The sequence below is a fragment of the Malurus melanocephalus genome, unplaced genomic scaffold (assembly GCF_030028575.1).
Source record: "Malurus melanocephalus ecotype Western Australia unplaced genomic scaffold, MMel_1.1 scaffold_211, whole genome shotgun sequence".
Taxonomy (NCBI): domain Eukaryota; kingdom Metazoa; phylum Chordata; class Aves; order Passeriformes; family Maluridae; genus Malurus; species Malurus melanocephalus.
In genome coordinates, this window is record NW_026623443.1 from 372,260 (window position 1) to 395,472 (window position 23,213).

General features: G+C 39.6%; 2 protein-coding genes across 5 annotated transcripts in view; one reads left to right on the forward strand and one right to left on the reverse strand.

Annotated features, from left to right (window-relative positions):
- Window positions 1-531: 531 nt before the first annotated feature.
- Window positions 532-2,139, reverse strand: RAG2 (recombination activating 2). Its single transcript, XM_057373969.1, has one exon. The coding sequence runs from the start codon at window positions 2,137-2,139 to the stop codon at window positions 532-534; it is 1,608 nt and encodes a 535-aa protein (XP_057229952.1).
- Window positions 2,140-2,424: 285 nt separating this feature from the next.
- IFTAP (intraflagellar transport associated protein) overlaps window positions 2,425-23,213 on the forward strand; it is a 40,256-nt gene continuing 19,467 nt past the window's right edge. Inside the window, exons 1-3 of one of the 4 annotated variants that reach the window (XM_057373964.1) lie at window positions 2,425-2,488; window positions 11,441-11,541; window positions 13,860-13,974. In XM_057373964.1, the coding sequence (XP_057229947.1) occupies window positions 11,485-11,541; window positions 13,860-13,974 (172 nt within the window). In that variant the 5' untranslated portion in view covers window positions 2,425-2,488; window positions 11,441-11,484. Of the gene's footprint in view, window positions 2,489-11,440; window positions 11,542-12,450; window positions 12,569-13,818; window positions 13,975-23,213 lie in introns of those variants that run through there. The other 3 variants (XM_057373965.1, XM_057373967.1, XM_057373966.1) reach the window with 3 other exon arrangements.

Genomic DNA, 23,213 nt, shown 5'->3' on the forward strand with positions numbered 1-23,213 from the left:
TCCCTGAAGAAAAGTGACCCTCAGTGTCTGAATATTTCTGACGCAAGGGACTTACACCACTACTTTTGTTTAAAACCAGAGTAATTAGTCTCATTTTATTTCATTACACCAACATAAAACTGCAGTAATGCAGCTATAAATTAGGTCAAATAYTTCTAGCACTGACTAAGATAAAAAATTAAAATGGGCAAGACAATGTTCTTTATGGACAGATGGTAACAGCACTGACTACATGGAATAATGTCTTATCCTACCAGCAGTTCCATTAAACTTTCTGGGGAGTAAGTTATAGCATAAAACAGTTTACCAATATCTGTCTGTGTGTTTGCACAGTGCCCTCTATGATRGGGTCCCTGTCTGGATATTACAAAAATAGAATAGATCAATCTGCTTKGAAATGCAACAAAAACAGTGAGATAATTGATAGAAGAATCTCTGCGAGCTGCAATAGCCCACTTTGCTTAGCCAGCATTGCCTTTGACTGTGATTTCATTTCCTCCCAGGTAGGGAATACAAATCATMAGTGTAAATCTATTCAAACAGTCTCCGAAGAAAAGACTTTTTCGTTGRCGTTAATAGCTTCATGGTTTTCTTTCTGCGCAATGGTTTCATGGGTTGCTTTTTCAGGGTTGGTTGCTTTTGGGGAGTTTGTAGCCCTTTATGAAGGTCAACATGCTTGTTGCAGAAGTACTTGACATTTGCTTCTGAGAGAYGCAGAAGCATGGTCTCCGAGAGATCCATACACTGCGCATGGACCCAGTGGCCAGCCCCGCTGGAACACAGGATCATTGCAGGCTTGTTGAGTTCTGTTGAATAGAAAGGGACCCAGGTGTTAATGTCAACATTGCAACTGGCACAGCACGTGATCCAATAGCCTGTTTCTGATTCATCTTCTTCATCATCTTCATTGTAAGTGTCAGCATCATCAATGTCAAAGCTATTGGCTTCAGCAYTAAAACAAAACTCCTCTGAGTCTTCAAATGGAGTGGAGTCTCCAGGGTCTTCACTTGACGTCTGACTGCAAATTTGTGTTATCAATTCTTCTTCCTTGTCCTCTTCTGCTCCTTTGCATTTTAAAATGTAGAAATAGTTTGCATCTGGGATTAATTGYTTGTTGGCCCCTGGAATGCCCAGCAATACAGACCCTTTACCCATATCACAGCCAAACCACATTCTGCAGTGTTTAATATCTGGCGTCCACTCTGGGCTCGCACTTTCAACAATCTCTATCTTACTGTCTTCCAGAACTATGGTGTTACACACCAAYCGTTTCTGGTTGTCAGAGTGGTAGCCACCAACAAGGACAAATTCAGTGTCACTGATCTGGGTCACTATAGCACTTGACACTGATATCCCTCCTGGCAGGATGGTGCAGGTCACAGATGGGCTGCCCAGGGGCAGATCGATTTTTAGCTTGTACAAGYTGGGGGACCGTGTGTTATTTTGAAGTGAATGGCCTCCCAAGATGTAGATTGTATCATCTCTGGCAATTGAAACGTGGAAAGAAAGCCCATCTTGAAGCTCYGGGAGTATGTATGATGTACAGCACCCAAACTCAAAATCAATGAGAAACACAGACGGCAAACAGTCAACCACACTGTTCCATTTTTCRGTAGTTCTTTGTGCAAGAGGAGTATACGATCTCCCTCCAAATAGAACACTCATGCTTTTTCCCCGACTATGAACGACATTAATTGTATGCCCATATCTAGCTTCGGGGACATCTCCACACAGTTCTTTCTCAATGCATTGGAATGTCATTTTCTTGCTAGTTTTGCTTACCAGACTCATAAARTAAATCTTATCAGAAAGGTCATTGTTAGGTGTTTTACCACCATGGATGATATACTGGTACTCATCAGAACTAGCATCACTTCTGAGTGTGCAAAGAGCAGGATAACGGAGAGGGGGAAGGTAACATGAATCTTTAGAGAAGAGGGCTGGTTTCATTTTGAGCTCGTTCTGCTTTATATCGAGGAGGAAAACACCAGTGGGGCAGGATCTCTTTGGCCATCCTTTCTGACCAAAAAAGAAAACATGCCCATCAAAATTCAGGAGAGAGAAGCCTGGTTGAAGCAAGGCAGAGTTACTGACGGTGGACACCATCTGTAGCGACATTTCGCTTGTTGACTGRGCCATGCTGCAGCTGAGAAAATAAAAAAAACAAAACAACCAGATCAAAAATGCATTAGAGGCTAAACCAACCATTCAACAGGACTCGAATAAATCACAGCAGTTCCGCGGTGTTTCGCGGATTTTGTGCACACAGGGCTGCGGGCACACGGACCCCGCACCAGGCGCGGTGCCTCCCCGGGGCGGGCGCGGCCGCTCCCATGGGAACGCGGCCCCGCGGGCTGCTGGGGCCGGTAGTTCCCGCTGGGTTCCCGGGCTCGGTAGTTCCCGCTGGGCTCCCCGGCCCGGCCCGGCCGCCGCTGGCTCGTCCCGGCGCTGGGGAATCGGCACCGGCAGGCTCAGAGAGCCGTCGGCGGTGAGTGGGGCCGCGGGGCCGGTCTGCTGGCGGCGGGATTCGGGAGCGGGCCGGGGATGCCACAAGCCGGGGTTTCCTGCCYGTTTGTCGCCCTGAGGCGGCCGCGGATGCCGGGCTGGAGCTGGAGCCTCCAGGATGGCGCAGGCCCAGGGCCCCGGGGTGCGGGAGCCGTGTCCGCCCCTCATCCCGCCCCTCATCCCGCCCGGGGCTGCAGGAGGCCGGGGGTTCCGGCCGGGAACGCGCCCCAAAGCCCCGGTCAGCGGGCTGGAGGAGCGGCGTGCACGCAAACATCGCATTGCACGTTTTGTTTAAGGAAAAGGACAGCATTTGTTGATCTCATTTACAAGCAGGCGGTGCCCGCTGTCTCCAGCCGTGCAGGGCTGGCTGGTGTGCCAGGGTGAATCCCACCCCGGTGCTGAACAGCCCACTCGGGGCTCTGGGGGGATTGCGAGTCTTGACTGTGCTCGAATCCTTTGWCTTTCATCTCTGCTCTGTGCTCATGCTTTCATGAGTAGGTTTCAAGTGGTATCTTTTACTTTGGTAAGCCTGCTTGTTTGAAGACCAAAAAGAGTTTATGTAATCAGCCTGGATATTAACTGTGGAAGAGCTTTGGAGAGCACAGACACCAGGGAGTGTCGCTGCTGGSCAAACAGCGACAAAAAGAATAGATASRAAACACACAAAAGTGGGTGAAAAAAACAGAGRGAAAGAAGGACTTTATTGTGGGACAAGCCTCTTTTATCCACTTTAGCAACCAGAGTATACATTTRTGTCAAACATACATTGGTTRAGAGACAGCTGTTTAATTAGTAATCAGAACATAATTGGTGAGTTTGYAAAAGYTACAGTATTAGTAATGYTTATAATTTCCAGMCACCTGCGTTATCAATTCTACATTCCAATCTCCGTTTCTCAACAGTAGCCAAGATGCGGCATTCCTCCTCCATGTGGGCTGTTAACACTCCCTTTCTTTTCCCAGGCCTCAGTCATACACAATAATTGGCTGAGATTCAGAATCAGGGCTTGTGGGGCCACTTTTTTCCCCCACAAGGGAGGGAAATAACTGGCTGATTCATTGGCGCTGACCTTTGGTGACAGCAGATTTGTGCCCTTTATTAATAATGTCTAAGTTGTTTGTCCCAGCCTTTGCCAAATCCCTAGAATTTAAAGGTGTAAACTAAAGAGTACAAAAGAAACTCTAAATCCCTCTCCATTTTAAAATTTAATTCCTTGTTTTGAAATCATTAGGATTCATATTTTCCCTGTTCCTGCTTTTCATTTTGCTAAAACAACAAAAACAAGACACTCGGGGTTTCTTTTTTAAGGAAGGATTGGTGGCTTCTAGTTATATGACATCAAAACCTGGGGGAATCTGAACAACATTGTGTACAGGAAGAGTCGCTGTAAAAACATGGGAACTGATGACACAGACTACATAAATTGCCATGTTGTACCATATTGCTACACTGCCTGCAGACTGGTGTGCAAACTGCTGTGCTAAAAYAGGGATCTGCCATGAAATGTTTTTCAAAGGTGAGATGTTTTCAGGCCAGAGCACAGAGTAGGCATAGCCATTACTGAGTCTGTTTGAGAAACAGTCCATGGAATGGCTGTCTTATGTTGTGGAATCATCCAGAGATCATGGTTGAGTTCTGTTCACTGTGTAGTCTAATGCCTCTGCCCTGAAGGTGGTAGGTTTTTTCTACATTTAGAATAATTTTCAGAAGTACTGCACTGTAGGTGAAGTTCAGTTATAAGTTAATTAAATTAGTGAACCTTTTTCTGAGCGTGTCAGTGTACACAGCAGGTTTTGTCCTTATTATGCATGAAGAAAGACTTATAAAGTTATTTACCTTCAGGTGATATGCTAAACAGGAATCTGCTGCTTGTTTCTTACAAGCATTCAAAAATGGCATCATCAGAGGAGCTTGCACTRAGTTGGGCTTGCTGAATTAGATGTCATTTGTCTCTTTTTTCATAGGTTACTTTGCTTCTTTGGTTTTATGGGATCTTTRGAAAAGTAAAATGTCTTCCATACTGAAGATGCCATAAGAAAATTTCTGTTCTGTATGCAAAAATAAGTGTTCTTTATTTTGTAGCACTACTGTTCTACATTTGACTTATATTATTTGGTTTATATTTGAAATCTAATGAGCATATTAAAAGTGGCCAACAATTTAATTGACATATTAGTGTGCATCTTATATTTTTACATGTACTTAAAGAATCTCCAAATATGACAATTATTAGTTCCACAATGTTACAAACTATTTCCCAAATATTGAGCAATGCTCATTTCTGAGGAGTTTACTATCTGAAGAGACTATAGATACAGAGTGAAAATTATTTGAKTGATAGACCCAGAAAATATACTTGTTAAGCACACTTAAACACACTTCTTCATAATCTCGTAATATTTCTTGAACTTTACATGAGCAAGCAGTTCAGTAAATAATGGAGGGACTATTTATCTGAGACTTTTTGACAGAAGTAGCTCCTTCTTAGAATTGCTTTGGCTTTCTATGTGTTGTCATGCTAATTACAGTGTGTTAATAGAGTGTCATTGCTCTTTTGCTGTGCTGACCTCCACCTCTAACCTCCCAATACCACTAATTCCTTTGGGGCATGGCTCATCTAACCCTGAACAGCTTCAGGGAACCCAGAAGGTAAAGATCTAACCTTATGAGCAACGAGTTTAAAATGCTTTTTTTTGTGGCTTTATGCTCAAAACTGTCATTGTGGAGTTGGATTAGCATTACAGATAGTGCAGAGGGAAACRAATGCCTTTGTTGTGGTGCAGCACRAGATACYRGGGAAGAGACACTACAAGGAGTAAAGACAAATAGAAAGAGAAGGGTGAATTTACATTAACAATTAGCAGTTATGATGACTTGAGTCATAGTTAATCATATTTGGTATTTTTCTAAAAGGTTAAACTGTAAGGGTGATACAAATAAATGAGAGTCTCAGCATTACTTTTATAAGCCCCTTATTTAGGAAGCCGTAGAGACCTGAGCTAGAAGCTAAGCTAACAGAAAGAAGAAAACTAATACTATTCTGAATTTATTTTAAAATCAGTATTTTGAGCAAGTGGTTGTTCCAGGTAAGAGTTGTTTATATGGCAAGAAGAGATTATAAGGAATTCACATTTAGATAGATATGTTGGGAGATGTATTTATAGAAGGCTCARATGAAAAGAGGTGTTTTGTAAAAGCACTAGCTAATATAATTTAAAATTATAATGTGCTTACAATGGCAATAGATGGACATAGTTACAATTTTAGATATCATTTCAGACACTATATTAAGTGTTCACAGAGAAGTACAGGAGGAATGTCTATTAGAAACAAGGGGTAGCAGTCACCCAAACAGCAAGTGACATTTTATATACYTTTGGATATTCTTCCTTGTCTTCTAACTTCTATGGAAAGAAGTCTCCCATTGGTTTTGTGTCCTAGGTCCTAATAAGTACAGGTTTTATAAAATTTCACTAGATGACAATGTTTAGGCTCTGAGTCATTCCCAAACTGTGGTTATTACTTGTTGTCCTCTTTGACCCTATGCGGAAATGGTTTGTTTACCTATGTGCATTGCCTGGTACTCAATTAGGCAACAAAAACATTCTGATCAGGAGAACAATGACTAATCAGTGCTGCGGTTTAGTTTGACATCTCATATTTTTCAACATTGAAAGTATTATTTGTAAGAATTTCACAGTAATTTGAATGCTACGAAATAATGAATGATGAATGAGTTGATCTTATGAACTGTAGCAAACACGAAGAACCTTTCTTCTTTTATAGAAAAATAAGATCTTTGAGTGGCACTGATTGAGAGCATACTGAGAGAATGGATTGCAGGATAACATGGAGCCTTAGTTGGTAAACACCCATTGCTGACCATTAAATTAATGAGTTTGCATTTACTTTGGCATCAGCACAGGTATTCTATGATAGAATTAAATTAATTTTACAGTATTGTATTTTTTTTTTCTCTGACAGATCTGTTTTTTCATTCCAAAATAGAAAAGAATACCACTAAAAAGCAAGTGCTGTTTCCAAATTCTCCACAATCAAAATCATATCCAGACACACAGAGAGGCCTTGAAGTCCTCCATAAAGAAACCTAAGGAAGGAAGTTTTTTATATAGTATTTCTCAAAAAAATTCCTAAGTGCATCAACCAAGCATGCTTTAGGAGAACAGTAATTTAGACGTACCTGGCTGATAGCGGTTTTTTGTGTCYTCCGTRATCTTTCTGTGTATTTGGGATTCARATGTGAGCAATTTGAGGAATCTTCTGTGACAGCACAGGGGGCTCGTGGCATGGAGAGACAGCCTGATGGAGGGGAATCTAGCTGCTTAATTTGCAGATGTGCTCYTGAGAACTCCATCTACTGTGGCTAACTGGCTGTGGCTGGTTTTTTTTTCCTTTCCTCTCTTGTCTTCAGGTGGCACAACAAGAAACCCACCAGCCTCTAGAAGCTTTAACTCTTTGCAGTAGAACAAGTTCAGAGTGACAGCAGATGCCTCTTAGGGTGTAAATATCTGCAGCATACACTTCTTTATGGTTTAATCTTTTTACACTGTTAAGCCCATCTATCTTGTGAACATCTTCAGAATTTTTCAGTGGTATTTTAAAATGTAATTTAAAATAAATTTTGAGTTAAAAGAAAGTATAATTTCAATAGGTAGTAAAAGAAAACAACTCTTGCTGATTGGTATACTACTTTCCCCAGGAATGCTCTGCTGCAAGTGGGCAATGACATTGAAACAGAGTAAAGGAAATGACAAATGCGTGCAGTTCACTGAGTGAGGGCTGACTTAAAGTCCAATTCAAAGTCCACTGAAGTAATTGGAAGTGTCTTATTTTTCTGCTCCAGTGGCCTTCTGATCAGACCTTAAAAGGCTAATAAAACTTTGCACYCTTCTGTGGCATTTTTCATCAGTTTTGCAGTGCTTTTCTCCGACRAAAAAATAATGAGACTCTGGGAAGTCCTCTGGGAACATATGCTTTCAACAGCTAGCAGTGCTGGGGCACAGAGGATAAGCYACTTGCATAACACAGCACAACAAATAAACAGCAAAACCTGGAAAACAATTCACTCTTCATAGCTCCCTGCTTTTGTTTTCCTGGCCCCACTTCACCCACTCCTGAGTTACAACATCTGCTGCACAGTATTTTAGAAATATCTCAACTCCCATTTGAAACGACTGGGAAAATAGAAATAGAAGGAACTTGAAATGGAATTTGATTAGTATAGCAAAGCAAACATACCAAATGTTTGTGAAAATTGTCYTGAGATGTTGAATTACTGTAATGCRGATTGSATGKGGTGATGTTTCTCATCTGAAATACAACAGTGCTAAGGCACTGTGCCCTGTATCATCCATATGGACCTTTTACTTCTCTATTGGAACAAAGATAAAAGGAGACTGTAGTGCAGAGTTGAATGCTGAAGAATTTCCCCCAAATTTAAGGTCATTCAGATCACATTTATTTGTATTTTCAGTAGGGTCTAGATGATACTTGACAGCTTCTTATCTGTGTTTGACATATTCTGGCCCATGTTTGGGTCTCTGATCAAAGATCTACTGGCAAAAAAATACAAAATCCAGTCCCCCAGTAGTGTCACTTTAATATTTCACRTTCATTTTACTTTCTTTCTACCAGCTGACATGCCTTATCTTTAGAAATTCTTTTTCCAATTACTGTGGGTGAGGAGATGGAGAAATTAAGGTTTGTTGGCAACCGCATGTCCTTTTTAGATGAGGACATGGTCTGTCCAAGCTGATCTCTGTAACTGTCAATGACAAAGTGCTTTGGAGAAGCTGCATCAAATAGCTTCAGAATAATGTATCTACATGGTAGGGAAGTTATGTTCCRAATTGTCCAGGTCATAGAAAGAAGTTCCTGGAATCCTATCCTGAATTTAACTGGCAGAGAACCCATGTGAAAAGGATTAAATAGACTTTTCCTTCACATTTTCTATTTAAATAACATYGACATAGGTAGTATGTTTTTAGCAGATTGATCACTGTTATAAAAATCCTTTATTTCATTTGATTTTCTTCCACAATTAATTTCTTAAAATCATAGGTTGTTTTTATCTTTTTCAKCCCAAATCATTCCAAATTGCATTGAGATATTTCCAGGCTTTTGAGTGTATTTTCTGCCTGTAGAGCAGTCATCTCTGAGCTGAAATGTAGCTGGCTTCCTGTGGGTTGCAGTAATGCACTCCAGCTCAGCAGGGRAAGGGAAGGCTGCCTTACTCATTTGTGTAGGGTTTGCCAGCCAGAATGCAAATATGCTGGATATTTAGCCAGGACCTACAGGCTGAAACCTGTAAAAAAAGGCACAGGGAGTCCAGCATCCTACAGTCTTCAATTTTCTGTCTCATCTAAAACTGACAGTAAACAGTATTTAACATGTGAGGGAGAGGGCTTTATTTGGAGGTCTTATCTGAAATATCTGATTGAATCCAGCTGTGCTTTGACTGTTAGATCCCAGACAATTGCATTCCAGGGGGCAGTGGCTACCGCAGTTTGGACGAAATGTTACCCTTGCCACAGGCCTCTAGGTGGTCTTTAAAGGGAGCARTGCTCTTGAAGCCATTGGAAATTCATTTTAAAAAATTCTGCTCAGGTGTGGGACTGGCATAATAGCAGTGAAATCCACCAGGATCAATATGCTTGCTTGCAATTAAAGTCCTTGGATATATCCTTTAAAAGCTCGTACGAGCTGGGCATAAGAGGCACATGTTTTTGTCCATCTAAAGGTCAGCTCTCAGGCTCAGTAATGCACTCAGGCAAGCATATGCAGCTCCCATCCACTCAAATTGCTGATGCATTTAGTGTGTGCCCTTAAGGCCTCCTGCTGAAGGCAATGGCAAACATCCAGTTGATTTTAATAGGATTAGCTGTTGTAGATCACACTGAATTGCAAGATGTTGGAAGGAGCCTSATCTGAAAGTTTTTGTCCTTTGTAACTGTTAGTTTGTTCCCGCAGCTGGGTTGACCTGCACCTGCTTGTGGCCAGAACTTGGTGCCTTTGGGTTCCTTCCTGGAGCTCTGCCTCCCCACAGGTGGTGGTAGCAGGGAGGAGGAAGGAGAAAAGTAGGGCAGGACAGTAGAGCAGGGAGGGCTTTCTTCTGCAGTTGTAGGTTTGTTTGCCGATGTCTAGAGAAGGAGGCAGCAGTTTTCTGCCTTAAGGAAAATGGGTAACCTCCCTCTGCTGTCCGACTTGGAATGTTTTATGTCTTTCTCAAGCAGGAATTCCCAGAATCATTCCTTTCCCTTGGCCTGCTTTTAAAACGCCATCCTGGGATGTTTGTTAAGGCAGCAACCATGATCCATAGCTAACAACAAGCRCTTGTTAAGGACAGGCTTGAGTTCCTGCCTCTTTGCACTGTGGGGGCTGATAATCTGCACTGTGGGCTCCAGCTCAGCGTGGTGGGTGTAGGAGTGCCCTGCTGACATCAGCTTTTGCAGAGTGGAGGAAGCTCAACTTTCTGGGCCATTTGTGAGGGTGTTTCTGATGGGGCTGTGCTTTCATGGTTGCATAAGCAACTATGACAGGCTGCTAAAAGGACAATCCTGCATCCTCCCATTGCTCCCACTGCATGTTCCACTGTCCCGTTGTACAGGCACTCACCACCATATGGCTGTAAAGCAGATCAGGAAATGTGTCTTTAAAACAGAATTTATGCATTTGCTCTGTTAACTTTCAAGTTTTGCCTTGGTAGTTTATTTTGTCTGCCCAAGAGATGGACTGGAGTGGTAAACCAGAAGGTGAAGAGGAAAGGAAGGTGGTGGTGGCCTTTTTAGGAGTAGTSAAAACCTAGATAGACTTAAATTGATTCTGAGTGCACTTGTCTGATAAAATATTTTTTTTGCAATGGTGCTACCTCATTCTTCCTTGCTGCAACAATGTTGTTAAAAGTGTAGTTACTGTGATAGCACTATAGGGAAAAGAGATCRGGCATTGCACCATAATAACAGAGTATAAGATTTAAAGATAATGTATTTAAATTCAGTCTGATTTGTGCAGATATAGATTATAAAATCTTGATAAAAGGTACACCTAGTGGATATTTTTCATGAACCTATGGGTGAACTACGAAAAACCATTTATAAATCYGCCTTTTTTTAAACTGAGAATAACTTCCAGGAGATCAAATTCATAGCGTGAGAACCTTGAACCTATGCGGGAAATGCTGGTGAAGTATTTTTTTCCCCAGAAAAATTAAATTACATGGGATTTTATTGAGTTTGTAGAGAGGATTAGCTTATTGCTCTTTCCATTTAAAAATTCATAATCTTGATTTTTTTTTCATTGCCTCTATTATATTTTAAAGAAATATAAAGCACTCAAAAATGCAGCATAAACCAGGAAGTCTATATTCCACTACATTTTGTGTTGTTTGATAGAACTAATCACTGTATAATTGAAATCATGCTAATACTCACTTGACCTGCCTCTGTGATTCAATGCAGAGATTTCTGATTTGTCTTAAATTGCTTGGAAGAAGACTGCATTTTGAGAAATAAAATTGATTTTGCATAATCTGCTGATGATCAGCAAGGCTTAATTGAATGATCGCCTCAAGAAACCTCATTAAAGTAATTTGGATGGATGAGCAGGAGTGAAATGCAAAAGGAAGAAAGCATAGTTGATGCTTATGCAWAGTTGCTTGAATGCATCACCTACTGATATTTGACTCTGAAACTATCCAAGGAGGATAGGATCAGATACCCTTGCTTTACTTTCCTTGAGACCTCCAAGTTAGTTTGATTCCTTTGGGAAAAAAAAAAGTTTTTGATTTTAGTAGCAGCTATTCTTTAGCAGAACAGTGCAGTAATTTAATTCCTAGAAATGAAATGTCAATGTATCCACTTTATAAATTGTGGAGGATTCCAATCCATTRTTGTGTATTTTTTCTTTTTTTTTTCAGGACAGTTTAAAGAAGTCATTGCCTTGWGGCTGTGAAKTGAGTGAATGCTGAAGCCTTTTACTTATGTAGAACCTAATCTRCTGGTTAGCTCCTTAGTAAAGGTGAGTCTTCTAGTCAGCCTGGTCTCAGCTGTTCACCTCACGAAACTTCTCTGCAATTTACACAGTATGGTGCTCATGTAAGAGAGACTGGTATAAAACGGGGGGAAGTGGGATGAAAATGAAAAATGCCAAAACCTGGATGGGTTGAGATCAAWTTTTGAACACACCTCTTGTACCATCCATCCTAACCACATGTTCAGTTCCAGGGATAGTACATATTCCCCAAATACCATCCTCTGCACTTGCTTTCATTTAGGACCATCTACAGCACCCTGCAGTTCTTCAAAATAATTGAAATGGGGGACAGGTAGTTCTAGCTGCCAGTCTCTCCTCTGTTCTTTGAGAGAATGGCTATTTTCCTGACAGAACCTAGGCTTTCATTAAGACCAAGCTGTTTCTTTCTCCGTGAGGAGATTCTGTAGACCTCAATAACAGCTGCACAAGGGAAAATCTGAAGTGAASTTTCCTAAATTCTATGGGAGGTGGGAGTTATACAGCAGAGATATGATTGCAATTGAGATATGATTTTGGTACCACCTGGTCTGGGTGCTTAATTTCAGGCTGATGATCTGGTGTCTGTAGAGCATGGCATTCCCTGAGAAAGCTGTCATGCATCTGGTTAAGCCTATCACTATTCCCCCAAATTGCATATTCATTTASAGTTAAGTAATCTAAGATTTAGTGTCAAACGTCCACTAATCTGTCTTTAAATAATTTAAATTCGTTATGACTCAGTTTTTTAAATCTGTTACTGGGAATAATATTTGTTTGCTCTTCCTTTTGGGAATATTGTTAAGTTTATTTTGTTAGTGTTTTTAAGGATTTGAAGATCCTAGACATTGGGCTACAAAGAAAAACAAAAAGTTATTATTAGTATTTTCTTGGTTAGATACGTGTTTTCTTTTACAGTTGCCTTACAAATTACAGCACTATGTCAAATAATAATTTTAATAATGACAATGAGGAATAGAAGGCACTGCTTACCTCTCAAAGCACTGGAATACACATAAACAACTCTGAGAGTCTGGTGAGTTATATTCTGCTTGGTCAGTCCACARAGAGATTAATAATGGTTGTTTTTTTGTAAAACATTAGAAAACTTAAACTTTAAGTYATGTGGATGTGCATGTTTTTTGATATCTTCAGAACATTAGTCTTCCTTGGAAGCAGGCAATCCAACAAAATTAGAGTTTTATGTTAGAAGTCATGCTTTATTTTCTTTCTGGTCTCTGAACAATTCTTTTTTGCTTTTACTTAACTTCAAAATCAGGTTGGCAGCCTTTCCTTAGTGTAGTTGATTTGAAGTTTTGCTGAAGAATTAAGCTTTCATCCCTGAAATCCACTTCTTAGTGTTGTGGTAAATCAAGAGGGGAAACACAAGAACAGTTGCAAATCAAGCACTTAGCAGATAATGYATTCTTGCATCTTGATCGGGTTTATGTGTGCAAACTGATTCTATTAGTGTGGACCTATGTGTATAAAAAATAAGTAATGGGTAACTGTTCAGCATCATGCAGCTGTTAACAGGCRTTTACACAGCTTTGGTAAGGAAGGGGCAAGGTTAACTTTAGCAGACTTCTCTGGGGTCTGTTTTGGGTCCCCTGGTTCCTGTAGAGCTGGGTTAAGTGATGAAGGTGGGCTGGAAAGCTGTTGCTGTGTGACTGGAGAGTGGAACTTTTTTCCTTCAGCTCTCAGCATTTATTCCCTTCTCCACTCACATTCCTATGTGGCTGTCAAGTTCCACCACTCACTCCCTGTCCTCTGTGCTGCATTGGTGTAGACAGACACACGTGTCATTGTGATTTAACATGTGGTCCAAAATCTGGGTGAGTGGCTTTGATGGTACACTGAGCAGTGCACCTGGAGATGATGGAGTCAGTCCAAGTTTTGAATGTACAGGTGTGTCCTGGTTGTCAAACACWACATGCTGACGAGTGGTGTCGCAGTGGTTCCTTCAAAAAAGGCTGTAGTTGAAAGACTGAACAACTTAAAGGAATGAGCAGCACTAAGAGAAGCTGATATTTCTGTGGCCCATACTACCCAAAGTCATAAATTTCAAGATAAATGATCGCAATTTCTCCCTTTATACTAAAAATTTCTATGGCCACATGAATTTTGGGAGAAATGTTGAGTAAAGTTCCACTGACAAGATCAGAACCTCACAAGGGGAGAAGAAAAATTTTGCGTTCTAGTGCTCACATGTGTGAACTAGGGACTCTTCTGTTGATTTGTTTTCTGCCTGCACATGTATATATTGCTTTTTAATTTCTATTGCAGAAGCAGCCTACTAAAGTAGATACACCTATTCAACTCTCCAGGTGTGGATGATCATGGGAGAACAACTGTTAAAGGACAGCATCCTTGATCAGTTTGTTAATAGCCATGAGCAGTCATATGAAGAGTTTCTAAATACATTCACATATCTCTTGAAAGGTATGTAACTTCCCAAATCTCCCCTTAGATACCACAGGCGGGAGGGAAGGTAAAAAGAGAAGCAATAGTATTTAGTGTATTTCTGCTACTCACCTGCTTTGTGAGTTTAGCCAATCCTGTTTCTCCACTCAGCAGTGGGAACCCTAAAGACAACCTTCTACAGATTGGTTCCCAGGCTGCTAGATCTCTACAGGTAGTTAGCCATTTATGCTTGCTTCAGGGAGGTGGGGGAACATGCTCTGTTCAGAAGGGTAGATGTTTCCTAAGTGCATCTAGTATAGTCTTGCATGAGACATTTCCATACAAGAAGAGCCTAAGGAAAGTGTTTAATAGTGTGAGATGGCCTGAGATTAGGTGTGTGCAGTGTGGGTACTCTCACAAGTTTACTAACACTAGCCTGCTGTGCTGTGCCTATGTGTGTGCATTCTATAATGTGGTTGCCTTCTACAGAGACAGCTACCTGCAGGGATGTGGATATTGTCTAAATGGATTTCAGCGAGGCTTTCAACACTGTTTTTCATGGCATCCTCATAGGCAAACTCAGGAAGTGTGGGCTGGATGAGTGGACAATGAGGTGGATTAACAGTTGGCTGAGTGACAGATTCAAGTGTTGTGATCAGCAGCACAGGGTCTGGTTGGAGCCCTGTCACAGGTGGTGTCCCCCAGGGTTCAATACTGTGYTCAGCCTTGTTTAACTAATTCATCAGTGAGTTGCAGGCAGGGGCAGATGCCTCCTCAGCAAGTTCCCTGCTGACACAAAGCTGGGAGCAGTGGCCAACAGCCCAGAGGGCTGTGCAGCCCTTCAGAAGGGCCTTGACAGGCTGGAGAGATGGGCAGAGAGGGACCTTCTGAAATTCAACAAAGGCAAATGCAGGGCCCTGCAATTGGGGAGGAATAACCCCACACAGCAGGACAGGCTGATCTGCTGGGAAGCAGCTTTGTGGAGAAGGATCTGGGGGTCCTGGTGGACAACAAGCTGTCCGTGACCAGCAGTGGACAAGAAGGCCAGTGGTTTCCTGGGGTGCATTAGGAAGAGAATTGCCAGAGGAGGTGATCCTTTCCCTCTGCTCAGCCTTGGTGAGGCACATCTGCAGGGCTGTGTCCAGATCTGGGCTCCTCAGGACAAGGGAGACTTGGAGCTCTTAAAGCAGGTCCAGCAGACAGCTGTAGAGATTATTAAGGAACTGGAACATTTCTCATATGAGGAAAGCCTGAGACAGTTCAGCCTGTTCAGCCTTAAGAAGAGATGAATGAGAGGGGACCTTATCAATGTCTGTAAGTGTGTGACAGGAGGGTGTCAGAGGATGGAACCAGGCTCTYCTTGGGCGTGCCAAGCAATAGGACAAGAAGCAATGGACAAAGACTGATTTTGATGCACAGAAGTTCCACCTGAACATGAGGAAGAACTTGACTGTGCAGATTGCCCAGTCTACACCAGAGAGGGTGTAGAGTCTCCATCACTGGAGATACTCAAGATATGCAAGATTCTCTGAACACATTCCTGTGCCACATGCTCTGGGATGACCCTGTTTGAGCAGGGAGGTAGGACCAGGTGACCCACTGTGATCCCTTCCAACCTGACCCATCCTGTGCCAAGCTAGCAGGTAACTTGGAKGAAGGTACAGCAGGACATCAGATTAGATGATTAGGCTGAAAAGATCTTACGTTCTGCATGTGACATAAAAAGTGGAGCTTAACCTTGATGTGAGCATTGCTGAATTACAGAATTCCAATTCTGTAGCTCAGGCTCATTTTTTTAGGCACGTTTAATCAGGTGCCATAACAAGTTCAAGCTACACATTACTCACAATTCTCTTTACCACTGCTTTGCACTAAAAGTGATGTCCTCATATTATTGCAGAAGCACTGTATTTTTAAACTACAGAATGTGGCATGCTCCATTTACTGGCACTTAGAAGTCTGTCCTGTCCTTGTCCTTCAGACAGAACTAAGTGTCAGTCATAAGCATTGAGCAGAAAAGCAGTGAGGGAGTTGAAGCTGCTGCCACAGAAATCTTGTGGTAACTTTCTGTCTCTCCTCCCTATAAAATATAGAAGAGAAAGGAGACACTGGGGGATAAGAGGATTGAAAATCTGTTTCTGGTCTTATGTATGATTGATACACTGGGGATAGCTCCTATCGTAGAACCATGCTGCATATCATGATGCTACTTGCAAAAAGCCTCAGCGCGTATTTCAGTCACTTTCACTGTCACTGTAGCAGTTGCTACTAAAATCATATAAAAGGTAGAGCTTTACCTAAATCAAATACTTAAAAATGCAGGTTCCTATGGTGGGATGAACTGAACAGCTCAACTTGTTTTCTTCCYACTTTTGTTTTCCGTTAGAAGTACYCAAGATGCTGGTTTGCATTTTAAACTAATGACCTGCAAAAATTCTACTTAAAGCCTAAGACATACATTGTCATTCTGATAGATTTCTATCTGTCATAATATTGGAAACAGAAAACACACAGAATTAATTGGATCCCATTGATTTCACAGACTAAGATGTTTATAGAAGGTGATTTTCACTTGAGCATACTAGGTGTGTAGTTGGCATTGCAAGGATACTTTCACCTTAAGTTTCTCTGTTATTCTTGATGGCATCTCATAAGAATCTGATGCCCTAATGATTTTTTAATTTTTCTTCATATGTTAAGTTTACACACAGTAAAGCTGTAAAGATTGYAGCTTGAGTAGAAAGACCCAAGTGTCCTTGACTGTTCTGGCCTAGCTAAAAAAAACTATTTGAGACTATAAATAGCCTGGAGTGGTGTCCTGTGAACACATTAGGATCTTCTGCTGAGAGTACAGTTTCATTCTTATAAATATGGGAAATAATATTAATGGATTTTTACATTCCTGACTTCAATTTGATTTTTTAAGAATTGCTAATATCCTAATCAAGAAAATCACATTTTAGAATGTTGCCTTTTTATTGTATCTGAATATGTGATATTAACTTTGAATACTTCTATTCTTTGTGCTATTTGAAAAGTTATTCTCTTAGTTCAAGCAAGATCTAGAGTCAAAATAAGTTCTTCTAAATTCTTTGTAATTGATGTCAGGTGTGTGTTCAGTTTAACTAGTACAGAGATAAGTTATAATTTAGCTGGACCATAAAATTGCATCTTTGATRTGGGATTTTAATCTTTTGGATTCTAGTATTCCTAAAAATCCCAGTGGTTCTGCTTTTTAAAATGTTCTTGGTGCAGTGAGAAAATAAGGGTKCATAGACTAATTGACAGGTAAATTTTGCAGAAAGACTTTTACATCATGTCTACAGATCTGATGGAAAATGGATAAACATRCATAAATATATTTTTAAAACTCCGACCTCAGCATTTAAAACATACTGCTCCAACAGAACATGATGTATATATCTTGAATAAATAATATTTTTAAATTATGGGAGTACTTCATAAGTACAAAATTTTTAAAACCTTTTTTATTGATTCTCTAATGGATAGACATTTGAGGGCTRGGTTAAGATTCTAGTTAAGTCTCTTGGTTTTCCTATTTAGAGCATCCAAAGTGTGTTTTTGTCATGAGGATAATAATAAGATGAATATATATAGATGAAGGGGCTGGTGAACTCATGAGAATGTAATGTAGCAATTAGAGCAAGAGTCCAGAAAGATGAAATTTTTCATACTTGCTTTAGAGCTTTGCAGTTGATGAAGCCTCAGAAGAGCTGAATTTACAAAGGAGTGAATGATACAGATTCTGTAGATGTGGTCAATGAGTGGTACGTTCAGAACTCCACACTTCCTAGAAAAACCTTGGACAAAATCTCGTGGAAATGCAAAAATGCAACCAACCCCCCTTTTGAAAAAATTGCCACAGAGGACAAAAGTCTCTTTCAAATCCTGGGTAGAGTGTTTGAAATCTGGTGCTATGATGCTCAAAATTAGAGGGTAGCATCTGCTCATTTTTTTTTTAATTCAGAGGGAGAATGGGAAATTCACTGGAATATAAAATATCTCATTTGACCTTGTACAAAATATACAGAAACAAACTCCTCCAAATAGTTCAAGCTTCAATTTTTTCATCTAGATTTTAAATTACTCCTCTYCCACTTCTAAAAATAAGGGATTCTGGATCATTCTGGATCATTATTCATGGCAGCTGCATAGGAAGATGCTGCCATGAATAAAATTGTTATCCAAATCCAAGTTAAGATTTGTATTTTTTTTTATTGGTCTAGGCTAGAATTAGATGAATTCATTCCTGCTGGTAATTTGGCTCTATTTCATACACCTCCCACTGCCTGGCAGTGCGTTGAAGTCCAGGGACCTTGATTAGACCCATCTTCATAGCCTTGGTGTTGTTGTTTTGATGCTTCTGTGCTGAGCAAACTGTCARGTGGAGGAAGTTTGGAAGTGACTGATCACTTGTGTGCTTACAGGTGGCAGGCAAGAGCCATMTTCTGTGTTGTGATCAGATTAACTTAATTCCCCAGTGAAAGCTGGGCAGTGTTTTCAGTTCACAGTCCATTTGGCTGTAGCTGTCTGCTTCCTTTTTTCAATAACCACATTTAGGAAAAACAACAGCTTTAAACTTCCTGTGTAAGTGTCAGTGGAGGCACTTTACAAACGTGAGTCTTCACAGCAGAAAGTRTAGCAGAGAACTGTATAAGAAGTGACAGTAAATGCACTTTTATTTTAAAAATGGACCAGTAGGACAATGCTAACCCCAAGAGAAATTTCAGCCTATGAGTAGATTTGCCAATAAAAGCAACTAGACAGTTCAATAAAACTAATTAAATTAATCYGTCATCCCCAGGGAACTTAAACAGGGCATGAAATAAGGAAACAGCGTCAATTCAGGGCTTTTTATTGATGTGTTGTGCTGGATCATTTGATAGAATTGGTTGGGAGACAAAATTTGCAATTTTCTATTGATCATAAATTCAGYAGCTATCTCTCTGTAGCCTTTATTCAATGTGGTATACAATCAAATATCAGACAGAGCCCCTAAATGTGGAAAAAAATCCCAGACATAGAGATGCAAACTTAATAGATTATTTTTGAAATAATAATAACTGATCTGTTTTATGGTTATTTGTTGTCCTGGTATTTGCTTTGTGAGATACTTCTCCATTTTATAGACAGAAAAAACAGGCCTAAAGAAGGAAAATTACTCCTGTGCATTTGCACAGTAGCTCACTGGCAGCACCAGGTAAAAACAGAGGCACTCAGACTTCTGGAAACTTGGACACCCCTTGAACAATGGTGCTTCTCTGACAGCAATTATTTGTTCTTTTCTGTGATGCCTTTATAACTAAACAATTTCTAAAGATTATTTCAGATTTTTAAAAAAGTATTTTCATTCTCTTGCATAACTTAGATTTTTCTAGAGCTTAGGGAAATATTCAGTAATTTTGCTTTTCATACTTTGATACATGTTCTATCCTATAGTGGCATATTGGCAGTGATTGAATTTTAGTACTACAAAAAGCAGTAGCACAGAGTGAATTTTTGCTGTACCTCATCACCTTGTCTAAAAAGACATYGAAGTGCRCTAAATGCAGYTGTTGGCTTAGTTTCATGTACTGCAGTATTTCAGTGAGGTGAGGAAGCCCTCTTTCCACATGTGGAAATGACACGAGCTGTGTGTAAGTGACTCAACAGGACAATCAGAAACAGAAGTCGAGTGACCTCACTTCCATTTTAGTGCTGAATTCTTTGTAGAATTGTRTGCTTTTCAGTGTTCAGTATAAAATGAAATAGAAATGTCTCATTTCAAAAAAGTAGGTATTTGTCTTAAAAAATACAGGCCTTTTAAGGATGCATTAATGTTTTGATTATTATGTCCAAATTCAAGCATTTTCAAAACTCTTGGGCTTTTTGACATTGTATTATGTTCCCACCTGCTGTCATCTTTTTATGTTACTTGTTAAGAAAGGAGTACTTTGTGTAGGGCTTTCAGATGTTTTTAATTATATACCATTTGCATGTTTCTTACAGCACTTATCTATTTGCCTATTAGTGCTGAATTATTCAGGATGCAGGTACACAGAAAGTTTTCATAATTGATTCTGCCCTGATTTATTAGTACATGACACGTTCTTTTAAAATGCTCCCAACATATGTATTTAACATAATTTCCTTGTGCTGAGGAGAACTTTAAGGATATTTATTATTTCTTTGACTGTAAAAAAATAAAGTATTTTAAGAGATAAACTCAAATGCATCCTGTTTTTCTTAAGATTCAAAGTATGGTTCAGTAYAATCCAAACTCATAAATCTGAAGTTCTTTTACATCTTTTGAAAGAAACAGGATTTTGCTTTTACAAGCTACTGAAATGATGTAGTGCACATTTGCCTTGTTATTTAATAAACAGCATCGGTATTCAAATGGAAAGGTATCCAGCAGCAACACTGCTGAGCTGTGAAAGAATCATATGTATTTTTAAATGATCAGATGGGGTGAATGAGGAATAAACAAGAAATATTGCCCCTTTTCTAACACTGAGTTATCAAAAGCACAACAGAGATATCGATATTGATACAGGTAAATGCTACATAAAACTAGAACAAATAGGTTTCATTAAGTAGAAAGGGAGAGATACTAATTCAGTAAAAAGCAGTTAAACTTTTGAAAATTAAGAGCTCAGTTTTAGAGAAGTATTGCTGTACATTAAGCTAGAGCAGGTGTGTGAGAGTGGCTGAAATGTACTTGAGAGTAGCAGTCATTCATCTTTCTCCTGAGGGAGCACACAAAAAAAAGTCCTTTCCTGCCTTATTTTTAAACATGCTACAGTAAGAATCCAAAAATGGCAGTCAAAAGTAACAATTGAGACTTAAGAATTTAACCCTTTTAGGTCAGAAATAGTCCCACTGAAATTACTTGTCCCATTCCATGGAACATGTGCTTATCTAGTTGAGGACACGATTTAGTGAAATTTCGTTAAGAAATGGGTGTAACTGATAAAAAAATCAAGCTATATTACTGATTATAGTTATACTGACCTTTTCTGAAAGGGGAAAAAAAGGTTAAACAATGCTTTTTGCTGATTATTTGTCCTTTAATCAGGATAAGATCAAAGACATTAGGAGAGAAGGCTGCACCAGCTGATTTTTTGTGTCACAAATATTAATTTGGACACTGAGGTAAGTATTTTAGGCAAGTTATTTTCTCTGTTGTAGAGGAGTTCTGCTTGCTCAGTGTTACTCTGAGTTCGCTGCCATGGAAATAAGTGAGGATTTTGATGGAGTAAGATTGCAGTGAGACTTACAGGAATTCAGATAGTTATGGGATAGACAATTCAGGTGCTGAGTGTGGAGACTCTTAAAATGGAACTACATGACAAAGTTTAGGTGCCTGAAATACTTCTGAATTGCTCTAACTTTGGACAGGCAATATAGGACTCTAAAACTGAAATCCTCCACGTGCATAGTCTRTGGGATAATTGGACTTTTTGTGTTTGAAAGTTGGGCAAACTGCATTGATTTACAGTGATCTATACATATGAATACATGGAAACGTATSTGGTGAACATAAACCAGAATGGCTCTTTTTAGGCTAAGTAACTTTAAAATACTGTGTTCTGTTCCTAGCAGGACAACGTACAATTATAGTAAAACTGATTATAGTAAAACTTGACCTTTTCTGAAAGGGAAAAAAAAAGTTCCTATTTTGTGCTGATTRTTTTTCCTTTAATCAGGTTGGTTGGATTACTGCAGAAAATGTGGGATCTGCTGTGATTGAGTTACCAAAAATTAATAGAAGGCTTCTCAGCAGATTTTCAGCCTTGAAATTTCTTGTTTTCCTCTGACAGCTTGTCATTGATGGTAAATGGACTCAGCACTGTGCAGTGGTTTGCAGAGTTGCAAGTAGGTAAATGCAGGTAGTTCTAGAGTATGTTACTACCTTGTGAATACGTCAAAGTGGTATTTTATGGAAACATTTCAGTGACAGGCTWTTTTCTTGTTTTAAAATGTTTGCTGATGATGTAKTTGAAGAAGGGAGAAAGTGAATGAACATGRCATTTCTACTTGCAACCTCTGTTCRAAACAGTTGTTACGGTACKSTGAGTAAAATTGTTTTTTTGTTCAGGAGTCCTGCAGAAAGTCACTGTAATATTTGAATTCTAGGTTTTCCATCAAAGCATAACTTGGAAGATATTTAAGGTATTCACAGGCCTTCTGCTGGCCCTGTGTCCAGGCTATGAGGACAAAAAAGTGAATTGGAACTTAAAATAGTAGGTTTGCTATATGTTTTTTTTCTTCTTGTTGTTCTTTTATAGTAAAAGGGGCCTGTTTCTTATTCTCAGTTTTTATTTTTGAAACTAATTTATTCAGTTGAAAAAAGGTGGGAAGTATCTGGTAATTTGAATTGTTTTGTCCAGTGTATTATCCCAGGCCAGGTTTTCTATGGTGTGTTATTGATTGCTGTGTGTGGTGTGTCTTTGAAATGCTTCAAACCATGAGAATTTTATCTTTCTTTTGGGGTTATTATGTCATCTAAGAGATTTCACTGACAGTAAGTTTTTCCTGATAATACAGGTAGCTCTCTTCTCTGGTTTTGTGATAAGCAACTCCATTATTCTTTGAAATATGTGGCTGATCGCTAGAYATTCTCAAAAAATTCCCTTCCAGATTGGAAGACAAAGAGAATTTTAGGCAATATAGAGGATAGATAGCAGGAGAGAAAAAAATTTATCAAGTTGGATATACTTTCTGATTGAAACATGTTTCTGAAGTCTGCACCATATTCTTAGTGACACAAAATTATGATGGATACTACTCTTGAGAGACTCAGATGTACTTTTCTAGCGACCTAAGTTGGCATGTTATTTCATTTTTAAGATACTGACAGTGAAAAGACTAAAAAGTGAGACAAAATCTGTCTGCAGAATAAATAYGTGAATCCTTCCATCATTTCAGCTTTCTTCCTCTGCTCCATKTTGTTGTGTTTGTATCCCTCATTTTGGATTTTTATCACATATTGTGAAGGCCGGTGTTCTACAACAGGATCTTGGCAGGTTGAGAGCTGTGACTGTGAATAATGAGTCAATTATCACTTAGTCAGGGAAAGTGCAGAGTGATCCTGTTGCTGGCTTGAATGTGATCTTTCCCTTCTCTTTCTCTTTCAAAAGTAAGGAGAGAAATGGTTGAAATTCAGAACACTGTCAAAGAATTACAGCTGTGATACTTRTCGGCAGATTGTAGTTCCTTTAACTTTAAAACAAYTTATGTGTGTTGTTTTTTAATAATRTTTTTTAAGTTCATTA